The sequence below is a fragment of the Cuculus canorus genome, unplaced genomic scaffold (assembly GCF_017976375.1).
Source record: "Cuculus canorus isolate bCucCan1 unplaced genomic scaffold, bCucCan1.pri scaffold_67_arrow_ctg1a, whole genome shotgun sequence".
Taxonomy (NCBI): domain Eukaryota; kingdom Metazoa; phylum Chordata; class Aves; order Cuculiformes; family Cuculidae; genus Cuculus; species Cuculus canorus.
In genome coordinates, this window is record NW_026527846.1 from 324,899 (window position 1) to 335,892 (window position 10,994).

General features: G+C 53.0%; 1 protein-coding gene across 2 annotated transcripts; it reads right to left on the reverse strand.

The window, feature by feature from the left end:
- Positions 1 to 350: 350 nt before the first annotated feature.
- On the reverse strand, positions 351 to 10,487 carry LOC128850758 (hydrocephalus-inducing protein homolog). Of its 2 annotated transcripts, XM_054055744.1 has the most exons (10): positions 10,305 to 10,487; positions 7,910 to 8,086; positions 7,355 to 7,486; positions 6,476 to 6,609; positions 5,306 to 5,477; positions 4,364 to 4,492; positions 3,548 to 3,697; positions 2,634 to 2,873; positions 2,186 to 2,354; positions 351 to 1,684 (listed from the first exon to the last, which is right to left on the reverse strand). In XM_054055744.1, the coding sequence occupies exons 6-10, from the start codon at positions 4,379 to 4,381 to the stop codon at positions 1,392 to 1,394; spliced, it is 870 nt and encodes a 289-aa protein (XP_053911719.1). In that variant the 5' UTR covers positions 4,382 to 4,492; positions 5,306 to 5,477; positions 6,476 to 6,609; positions 7,355 to 7,486; positions 7,910 to 8,086; positions 10,305 to 10,487; the 3' UTR covers positions 351 to 1,391. The 2 variants fall into 2 exon arrangements, with proteins under 2 accessions (XP_053911719.1, XP_053911720.1); XM_054055745.1 differs by lacking the exons at positions 5,306 to 5,477; positions 6,476 to 6,609; positions 7,355 to 7,486; positions 7,910 to 8,086; positions 10,305 to 10,487 and having other exon boundaries at positions 4,364 to 4,557.
- Positions 10,488 to 10,994: the final 507 nt, after the last annotated feature.

The following is a 10,994-nucleotide window of genomic DNA, read 5'->3' on the forward strand; positions in this document are numbered from 1 at the left end:
ATGAGGGAGGCAGCTTGAGCACGGCTACAAGTGTTGAACTCTAGAGCCAAGTGGGTCACCTCCACCTCAGCTGAGGACTTTGTCCCTTGCGGTGACCTCAACTCCAGGACAGGGTTTTGAGCCTTGTCCCACCACTACTCTGACCATTCTCCAGCCTCTGTTCATCAGCGCTGTCCAAGGCAACATCTGGGCACGGTTTGGGGGTCAGGACGGGTAAGAAACTGCTCCCACGAGGCAACCACAGAATCACAGAATCATCAGGGTGGAAAAGACCTCTTGCATCATCGAGTCCAACCATTCCTATCTGCTACTAAACAATGGCTCTGAGCACCCTGTCTACCGGTCTTTTAAATACGTCCAGGGATGGTGACTCAACCACCTCCCTGGGACCATAGGCAGTGTGGTCCCACAAGACAACAGGGACATGGCCATCCTGTTCTGGGGAATGGGAGCCTACATGCATGAGCTGTGCCACCTGCACCAGCTAGGTGAAGGCCTGGGGCAGCTTCATGTCTCAGCAGAGTACGTGCCCAATGCTCTGCTGTGTAGAACCGAGTAGAAAAGTCAGCGTCCTGCCTACCTGCGATCCTGATCATCGTCCCCATCCCCTCAGACCCTGCAAGAGGAGACCCCGATGAAACCAACATCACACCCAAGTTCTCACCGTGCCCTTACTTCAGGCTTGTGCAGATTGGGGTCTGCCCTAGATACTGGTGAAGGTGCCTGGTCAGAGTAGATGGGTGACAGGAGGAAAGAACAAGCATTTGGCAATACCTAAAAGGACTGGGCCAAACCTCCTTCCACCATCAACATGGTCCTCATGAGAGTTTTGTCCCAAGTCCTGTTGGGTAAGGGGCCGGATAGGCGGGACTGGGCATTTCACACAGTCCCAAGGGAGAGGCTACATTTGGGGACCAAGCGATTATCCAAAGGCTCGGTGCTTTAGGAATATAGAGGTGCGTGGGCTCTGAACTCACCAGAACACCATTTTCAAAGAGCTCCAAGCTCTGCCCTTAAGGCGTCCACAGAAGTCATCCCAGTTTGCAGTGCCACAGAGGGCACTGTCTAGGAAAGGGAACAGCATCACCCCAATCCCACCAGCTCCTGGGTTAAAAAAGTGCTCCTTTGGCAAAGCTGGGGAAAACCTCCCCAGCTTCTCATTTGTCCCTGCCCCAGACTCTTCTCAGGATTCCACAAACCATAGAATAACAGAATCACCACGTTGGAAAAGACCTCTTGCATCATCAAGTCCAACCATTCCCATCTGCCACTAAACCATGTCCCTGAGCACCTCGTCTACCCATCTTTTAAAGACCTCCAGGGATGGGGACCCAACCACCTCCCCGGGCAGCCTGTTCCAGTGCCCAAAAATGACATAGAGAAGAGTGGATTCAGGGCCTGTAGGAATGAAAGCGACTCCGGGCTGCAGTGAAGTGATGGAGGTGACACTGAAGTCCTTCACCAAGGCCCTTTTGCCACAATGGACATAAAAGAAGTGAAAAGCTTAGGGTTATTGCCCCTCCTGTGTCTTTTCTCAACACCTTTCTCCTCCTTTTCTCCACATTCAGGTTTACAGTCCACCTTGTTGGACTGGTTTCCACCAAAAATGATGAAATGCTGTGAACAATCCCAGCAGAGGGCTTTCTTCCTTCATCTGACAGAAACTGGGTGCCTTCAAAGTTTCCTGAGGAGGAAGGACACAGGGAGAGAACAAGTGGGTGAACACAGCCAGGCAATCTGCTCTTTGCCACGTGCCACTTTGAATGGCCACATGCAAATGATGGAAAAATTTCCAAGCAGAGAGACTCCCAAGGCCTGTCCAGGCTATCTCTGCCCTCACAGGAATTCTCAGCTTGTGCTTTTCTTGCTGTGAAGGAGCAAACATGAAATAGCTACTGATATTGGACCTGGCCCTACTGGCTGAAGGACTCAGCCCACCCTACTCCTTCTGGTTGAAGGACACAAGGGGACACCCTGATTATTTCCCCAGCCAGGTATGAGCTTTGGCTGTACTTAGGGCTGGCAGAGGATGTGTGTTTCATCTGGGAATTCCTCCACCACACTGGGGAACGGGTGGCTGCTAAAAGTACGGCCCTTCAATAGAGATGAAGGTCAAGCTTAGGGTGTGGGGGCTAAACTCCCTGCTGTGTCCACACTCAGGATAGCCCAAATGCTGAAGCCTCACCGTTGGCCTGGCCTGCTGGTTCCCCAGTCCTGGACTTTCCCTGCTCATCCTGCAGCCTCTTCTGGTCCTCATAGTAATCCAGCACCTCTAGGGGCAGCTTCTCACCCGGGGCACGTGGAGGTAGCAATGAGGTGCTTTGGGAATTGTAGTCCTCCAGCATCCGCAGGATCTGTGCACATGGGGAAGAGAAACCATACTCAGGATATGTTTCTTGACCTTCACTGCATTAACGGACTCCCCACTCAATCTATCTGTTCCTGCATTCCTTCCTCCCAACAACACGGACTATTCAAGCCCCTCCGCAGCCTGCCAGCAGAGCTTGGCTGACCTTCAAACATCACCAGGCTTTGTCTGGGAGATGCTTCCATCTCCCTGGCATTAGCCTGGGAACACCGGAGCGCTGCAAAGCTACGGCAGCATGCCCATGGGACCAGACCTTCCCTCTCACCTGCTCCTCGGCAAGGTACTCCTCGTCAAACTCCAGTGAGAAAAACTCAACGAGGAGCTCGCACGGGTTCTTCACCAGCACCGTCCCCTCCGCCCCATGGCTGTCCAGCAGCAACGGTCCCAGCTCAAGCACTGTGGGGCAGAACTCCAGCTGTGGCTCCAGCCCATGCCCTGAGACCAGCAGCTGGAGATGCTGGCTGCTCTGGGAAATGTTAGTCCTCAGACTGCTTTTGTAGGATTTCTGAAAAGAGAGAAGTGTAGAAAGCTCCTTCATGAAGTTCCACGTGACAGGGTCTCAAAATCAACCCTTGCCCCAAGGTCAGGGCAGTTATTAGTACCACTAAAGTGAATGGAAAACACACCCTTACGTATAGCAGGGGCTACAGCGTCTGCATGCTGGCTCTGAGTAGCTGAGACAAGTCCTAGTGTGAAGCGTAACTGGATATTTGGGTATTGGATGATCTAAAGTTGTCTATCAGATGTTTCCACGTAGTTACGAGGGAGCGCAAGGTGTCTGGTGGCTGTTTTGTCTGCTGGTACCAGCAGCAGGATTAGCTTAGCTCAGTCCTTCCAAGGTTATCATCCCCTGTGAGGGTGTCAGCTGCTCTGCACAAAGGCACTGCAGCCTGCAAATACACCCATGCGAGGGCGAAGACGAGAGGAAACACGCAGACTGCCCACCATGTGCAGAGAGGGAGCCACGCTGCAGGGCCCTGATGCTCTCTGCGCAAGCTCCCCGTGGGGATTTCAAAGTGCCTCTCAGAAGAGAGTGCTGCAGGGGAAACTGAGGCACAGTGGGTACGGGGCTTGCAGAAAGCTCCATGGATGGCAGACTCATCTCCGGCTGCCTGTGCTGAGCTCCCATTGCCATGCTGCCCTGCCAGACCTCCTGGGGACGACAACCACCAATCTCACCTCTTCTGTGGGTGAAAATCTGACTCGCACGTCGCATCGCTGTCCTGGTGAGAGGGCTCCAGCTGAGGGCAGCGCGGTGAAAACATGGGGCTTGCTCTTCAGCTCCTGGAGCAGCTTCCAACACACACTCTCTCGCACGTGTTTGTCCACCTGAGCACAAAAACAATAGCATGACGTCTCCTTGGTCTGGGAGGACAGACCCTCAATTCCTGCAGTGCTCCGAGATACTGCCATGGTGCTGAGAGCACCTGCATCCAGAGCAGCTCCAGCCACCACTGGCCTGGAACCGGAGGGCGAGCAGATGGGGAGGCACAGCTCTCAGAAGAGGAGGAATGGGTGAAGGTGGCAGAGAAGTAAAGCATCAGCTCAGGAACAGGACCAGCTGAACCAGCCTTGTGCTGGACCCTCAAAAGCATCCTTGAATGAGCTGTGGCCCAAATGCTGAAGGAGCTACAGGGGCACAGAAGGCAAAAGAAGCAAAGAAAAAACAACCAACAAGTTACATGTTAGACATTAACTGTGCTTTGACTTCTTAACAGGCTCGTTGACGGTGAGGAACCACATACAGGGAACTTGCAGCTGATTATGGAACTGGATAGTTTCTTCCTGCCACTGCTCACACAGGACAGCGGAGAACTCCAGGCTGTCCTTGGAGAGGCAGAGAGACGGCAGAGTCACGTTGGCACAGAGGCGAATGTGAAACATGGGACTTTCTGCTACCTAGTGAGAAGCAACCAGCTGAGAGCCCAGGCGACACCTGCTGCAGTCCCCAACCTACCACCTGCCCTGAGAGGGACGTAAGGAAGCAGGCGGTACCTTGATGGGGAGGAGCATGTCCACCTTTCCCAGAGGCAGGTTGGCACTTCCTCGGTCGAAGCGTACTTCAAATGTCTCAGTCTTGCAGCAGGGCAAGTCCTCTATGCAGTTTGGCTCCACACTGAAACCCTGAACAGATGAAAATAAAGCAGCTGAGACACACAATCAACATGAACACGTCACAAGCACGTTAAGGCCATGGGTGTCCTGGCTGGGAGCTCTGAGGGACCCTTTGCATCTGCGGAGCAGAATGCCACTCTTTCTCCCTTGTCTCAGCACAAGGAAAAAGGGTCCCACGTGGTAAAAAAGGAAACCTGTCAGCTGAGAGGCTCCAGCAGGTGTCCCAGGGAAGGATGCACAGAACTCTCCGAAGGAGAATTTCCAGCTAAGACTTCTCCATGCCAAAGTCCTCCCTGCAAAACAACTTAGAGGAGACACTTAACCACCCTTCAGACACCGCGAATCACTGCTTGGTGGTGCTGTAGCCTCAGCCTGAGGCCCGTTTTGGAAGACTTGTTCAGTACAACAGAAGACCTCAGAGGCTGTTTCCTCAATAAAGGCTGAACAGAAGCGCCGTGACATTATGAACTTTAAACAAAGCACTTCCCAACCACTAATGGTCCATCCGTTTGCAACACAAGCCCAGAGAGTGCACGAGGAAAGGCAGATGATACTCATGGTACCGAAGAGCACAAAATGCTGACCAAGATGGTCTCCCAATCCAGCCCCTGCAATAAAGTGTTAGGGCAGTCACAGGCAGGCCAAGTCTCTGGGCACTGCTGCCCAGGAGAAATCCATCTCTAAAGCACCAAGCAGAGGGCCTCAAGAAGGAAAAAGCTAGACAAACAAAGACTCAAAAAACTGCCCATGCCCAGTGCCTTAAGCTAATCCGTCAGACACAACTCCTTCAAGCGCAAGTGAAGTCTCACCAGTAGTGGTTACCTGTGCCACGCAGGACCCTTCCACCGGTGTGGAAGGACACAGGGAACTGCCCAGTGTTGGTGACCGTCACAACGGGCGTGTGGATGCCTCCGAGAACGACGTAGCCAAAGTCCAAGATGTACTCGGGCAACTCAGCTCCGAAAGGAGGAGTAAGGAGTCCTTAAACCAGAGCCTGGATACATTTCCAAACAAATGGAAGAAGCAAACATAGTGGATTTGTTTCTATTCACTGCTGTAAAAACTCAACTCATATCTGTGAAACCCAAGGCCATGCGGTAATAAGACTTTGGTAAGTCATGGGGACTCTAGGTCCAAGGGTTTACCACCTACCCATGGGACCTTAAAATAAAATCTCTTTAAAATGGATATGGGTCACAGTTCCTCTGCTACAAAAAGCCATCCTAGATAAGTCCCCCGAATCTCCACTGGTCTCAATTAAACTGCTAAGCCTGATGTACAGGCTAAGCCTGAAATTGGTTTATGCCCTTGCAATAGGATTTGCCCGCACAGGAAATCTCTGTTACTCTGCAACCAGATCTGGCCCCAAAGCAGAAACAGTAAATGCAGTCATCAACACCTGCAGGATTCCTGGGAAGGTCCTTTTCCAGAGCAATCCCACTCAGGAAAGTACATAAACTAATCTGTTTTGCACAGCATCTTCTTCCTGAACTGGAGCCCACCGTGCCCGTGCCTCATCAGGACAGAGCAAAGGGAAGGGATGAGTTACCAAGGAAAGCCCTGCAGGCCCACCAGCATTCAAGCCATCCCATTTAGGGTCTGTCAAGGGTCTGTCTGCCTCTGTGATCCCCTGCCCTTCTGACTTAGTGTGGTCTGTTAGGCGGAACAAAGATGTCAGCTTTGAGTTGCCTCTTTCAGAGCTGGTCAGCAGAGGTGGTGTCCGTGCTGTCTGGAAGGCCCTGATGGTCTGCACTGCCTTCAGCAATAAGAGCAGACCCCAGCATCTCTGGGGAGCTGAGCACCAAAGCTCCACGTGCCACTGTGGAAGTGAGGACACTCTTCCACTCACAAGGAGCGTGTCAAAGCTATCACGATCAGCTCCTTTCTGAAGTCCCCGGCTCTGCAGACACAAGGAGGTCTCAGGACCAGGGGGGCACTGCTGGGTGTTACCTTCGGGCCACGTGGAGATGGGGTACAGCAGTCCCTACTCACTCAAGAAGCCTCCAGTGAGCATGCTGGTCAAAGGCACTCTCCTCTGGGGCATTGGAGGCCAGAGCTCTCTGCTGCTCCAGGGCGTGTTCCTCAAGCAGCACCTCCTCCAGCTGCATCTGTAGCCAAGGCTCCAACTGAGGAAAGGAAAGACAGTGCCTGGTTAGCAAGGGTCCTTCCTGAGGCACAGGACGGTCTCTTCAAGAGGATCCCACCCTGCTCCTGTTGAGAGGGGTAATGGGGTCCTCCTGTTTCACTAGTCAGTGCCTGTGACACCTTCTACTCTCTCTGCCTTCTCTTAACGGAAAAGAACTCCAGCCTCTTCACCCGCCCAGTGACTCTTACGGAAGCTTATCTGGCAAACAGACAAACAGACAGACAAGCCAGGAACCTTCCAGAGCTCCAAGTTATTTCCCTGCCCCCTGCCAATGCCAAAGCAGTTTGGACAGAATCCCTCTTGAAAACGGAACCACGATAAAGCTGAGGCCTCTTGGACATGAACATTAGCAGCACAATCCCAGGGTGCAGCAAGGCTGCTGCTATTAAGCTCTGTATACATGGCAGGGCTTGGGCTGTGAGCAACAACTATCCCAGCAAGGGCCTGCGTCTCCATCACAGACTACCATACCCTCAATCACTTGAGCAGAGCCTTTAGGATCTCTCCCGGGGGCAGTGGGGAAACTGGTGTGGCTATAGGAGGACACCTGCCAGAGGTGGGCAGCTCCTAGGGCAGTGCTGAGCCGATGCTGGATTATGGCCAGGTGTGGGCAGGGAGGTCCCAAGTGCCAGCAGGACACTGGGAAGCCTGCTCTGGGTTGCAAGGGGACCAAACGACACAGAGGGAGGGTGGTATGTGCTAAGCAGGGCAGCAGCCGTTCTCACCATGGTGTTTGAGCTGTCTGTTAGTGGTTCCAAGAGCCACAGCCTCCCCTAGAACAACTGCTTGGTCTCTCTGGTTGTCTTGTTCCATCTTCTCTTTTGCCTCCTTGAGGATCTTCTCATATTTTTCATTTCCTGATGGAAGAAAATCAATTGCAAGCGGACCCTGTTGCTCCCTTCTGAATCCTGATGTTCCTTCCCCTTCAATCTTCCTCCCACAAAGAAGCATCTCATCCCCTGCAACGTCATGCAAATCCAACCCTGCCAAAATCCCTGCCAGCCTCTGTTACAGCTTTCCTGAGCATTTCTGTCCAGCCATCACCCTTCCAGGATTCCAACAGATACGCTGGCAAGCTCTGCAGGATGGTTTCTGGGGCAAAGCCCACAGGCTCATCTGCCAGAGACTCAGGAAGCAACAAGAGGGCTGAGTGGTGGTCTGGCAGCCCTGAAACCTCCAGGCTTGGTGGAGTGGGTGTGAGCTGCCCTGGGGATGGAAGACGTGGAGCAGGTGGGGTGGGAACAGAGGACCTTCCTGGAGAGCAGACAGGCAGTGCTCACCTTTGATATTCCTGAGGAGGTCCAAGGAGAACCTGGGAAAGTTCCCGTCTCCTTTCAGGGAGATCTCTTCTGGCTTCAGGTGACACACTTGGACCTGGAAAGTCTGCAGAAGACTCCACGCACTCCTGGCAGGCAGCAGACCTTCAGCACTTGCTCCTTGCCAGGTCCAAGGTAACCCTGCAGACATGGAAGAAGAGGGAAGGAATGCACCAAACAGGGATTGGTGGAGGGATGGCTCTGATGGCAGACACTCTGAGAAGAGACGGCAACTCTGAGAAAGTATCAGACAACATCACCTTCTAGCTTTCTTGCATCAAAAGCCGAGGTCTCCTACACCAGGATGCAGCATGCCCTTCAGAGGACTTGCCGGGATGCATTCCCCCAGCACAGACCTACAAACCACCCTCTGCGCAGCACCAACGCAGCTCTGCAGTGAGAGTCGGGCTGAATAAACAGATGCTCTTTTTCGAGCCACTGTGGAAGAAGAGTGAAGTGTCCCTGAGCCCTCAGCAGGGCTGGCAGCTCCTGTCACAGCAAAGTGGTTCCCAGGCAGCTGTTGAGGGCCCTGACTGGGTGAGGTGACCCTCAGGAGAGCCAGCACCATCCAGCTCCAGTGCTGGCACAAGCAGAGAACTCAGCAGCCGGGGTTCAGAGTGGCAGAAGCGCTCGTGCCTCCCGCCTGCAGTTGTTGTGGAACAGAGGAGCCACATGCTGGTTCAACCAGCCACCCTCGCTACAAGAAGGATGTTGAGGCTCTGGAGCGTGTCAGAGGAGAGCAACGAAGCTGGGGAAGGGGCTGGAGAACAGGTCCTGCGAAGAGCGGCTGAGGGACCTGGGGTTGTTTAGCCTGGAGAAGAGGAGGCTGACGGGAGACTTTATTGCTCTCTACAACTGCCTGAAACGAGGTTGTAGAGAGGTGGGTGCTGGCCTCTTCTCCCAGGGGACAAAGGACAGGGCAAGAGGGAATGGCCTCAACCTCTGCCAGGGGTTCAGACTGGATATCAGGAAGAAATTTTTCACAGAAACTGTCACTGGGCTCTGGAACAGGCTGCCCAGGGAGGTGGCCGAGTCCCCATCCCTGGAGGTATTTGAAAGACAGGTAGACGAGGTGCTCAGGGACATGGTTTAGTGGCAGATAGGAATGGTTGGACTCAATGATCCAAGAGGTCTTTTCCAACCTGGTGATTCTATGATTCTGTGGCTCAGGCCACTTAGAGATTCTGTTAGGACTGTGCTAACTTGGTCCCCTCTGCCCCCAGCAGCGATTGCTTACAGCCTTCCCTCTCCCAATATTTCTCAGTTGGGGTTTTTTTCATTTTCTTTTTCTGTTTATTTTCCCCTCTTTTGTTCCTGCAGCCTACCCTGGGCAGCCGGACACGGGGCCGTGGTTAACCACTTGTGCATCCTCCGCACTCACCGTGCTGGGGAGGACCAGGGGCTCACGGGGCTGTGGGCAGCCTGCAGTGGCCACGCTGGGGTTTAACACAGCGTAGGTGAATCCCACCTTCCCACTGTTCCGCAGGGTGATCTCTGCTTCCGCAACCTTGTTAAACAGCTGAAGAGAGCACAGAGGAGCGGGGAGTTACAGACACAGGCCTGATGCTGGGAAATTCCTTCTGCTCTCACTGGGATGAGAGCGAATGAACACAATGCAGAAGAGAAGCAGGGGCAGAGGAGATGGGGGTGCTCAGGTCTCCCAGGTTAACCTGGGGAACCCACAGCTGTAGGTGCCTCATCGCCCTACACAGGAACATCTTTATGGCAGCACGCAGAGGGGCAAAACCAACCCCTGAAGATCAGGGATAACGAAACCCAAGAGGATACAAGTTCTCTGCACTTTAAAGCGTGCTCTAGCAGCTGAAACAAAGGAGATGGCATTAAGGCATTACAGAAAAGGCAGCCACATACAATATTTGCCAAGCTTGCAGTGACAGCAAGAGGAGAGGCAGCACAACACGTACGGGGCCAGCAGCCAGAAACATTGGAGGGGGTTTTAACAGAAAATTAGTAAAGTGGGAATTAGTCAGGGATGTTCTTTCCAGCTACAGCAACCGCGAAGCCCATGTTAACTTCCTCCCTGGATTATATCATTGATTAAGCAAAGCATTGGAAAAAAAAGCATCTCTTTGGACCTCAGGCTTTAGGAGCAGAGCAGTGTCTTGGGAACGCATTCCTCCGGAGATGGGTGCTGGGATCCCGCCTGCCCAAAGAGTCAGTGTTAGTTACCTTGAAGAGGGGGTGGGGATGGCCACTAAAACCCAGCTTGGATACAGGACGTATCACTCAAACGTTGTACTTCCACGCCATATAGCCAACAGAGTAGCTGGGAGGGGAGAGAGCCGTAGACCCGCTGGTGATGGTTTCAAAGACCTCTGCCAAGAGAAGTGTGTGGTACCTGCAGCCCACAGTCAATCTCTGTGATGTCCAGGAGGCAGTTGATAAGCGAAGCATCCCCGCTCAGCGCAATCTCGTAGGTTGGGCCTCCCTCCACCCTGCACAGTGCCATGACGTGGGCGACAATGTCTGCATGGCAAAGAAGGGGAACGTGACCCGCTGGCTCTCACTCGGCTGCAGCACAGTGTACAGTGGCAGGATGTCAAAAACCTGAAGACAAGAGAGGAGAGATCAAGATGTGAAGCATCAAAATCGACGCAGAAGGGCAGCCATGGCCTGGAGCGAAGGACAGATGTCTCTAGAGGGGCCTCTTCGTTAAACACAGACAAAACTATCCTCATGTCATCTTCCACTTGTTACACCTTCCTGTGGAGAAACTACACGAAAAATGTTCTCCCATATTCACCAATTCATGCATTAATTAACATACTACATTAAAGTAATTTCGGAGATCTCCTGGCAGCAATAAATTCTCTCTGCTGCAGAACCTGCCCTTAAAAACACCCTTGACTGCCTCTAGAGAAACACGAGACCTGGAGGTGAGAGCCATTGGAGCGGAGTTGCGGATTCCAGTCCAGCTCATCCGACTCCTGACGCTTCTCACTCTCTCTCTGAATTGCAGGGTGATCCCTCTCAAGATGCTACAGCAAAATCTACTGCAGAAGTTTCCTATCAACCACCTGATCAGAGA

Excerpts from the sequence above, each read along its gene's own strand:
- LOC128850758 (XM_054055744.1), bottom strand. Across the intron at positions 2,874-3,547 it reads GATTTTCACCCACAGAAGAG|AAATCCTACAAAAGCAGTCT; the intron begins GTGAGATTGGTG and ends CTCTCTTTTCAG. Across the intron at positions 1,685-2,185 it reads ACCAGCAGGCCAGGCCAACG|GAAACTTTGAAGGCACCCAG; the intron begins GTGAGGCTTCAG and ends CTTCCTCCTCAG.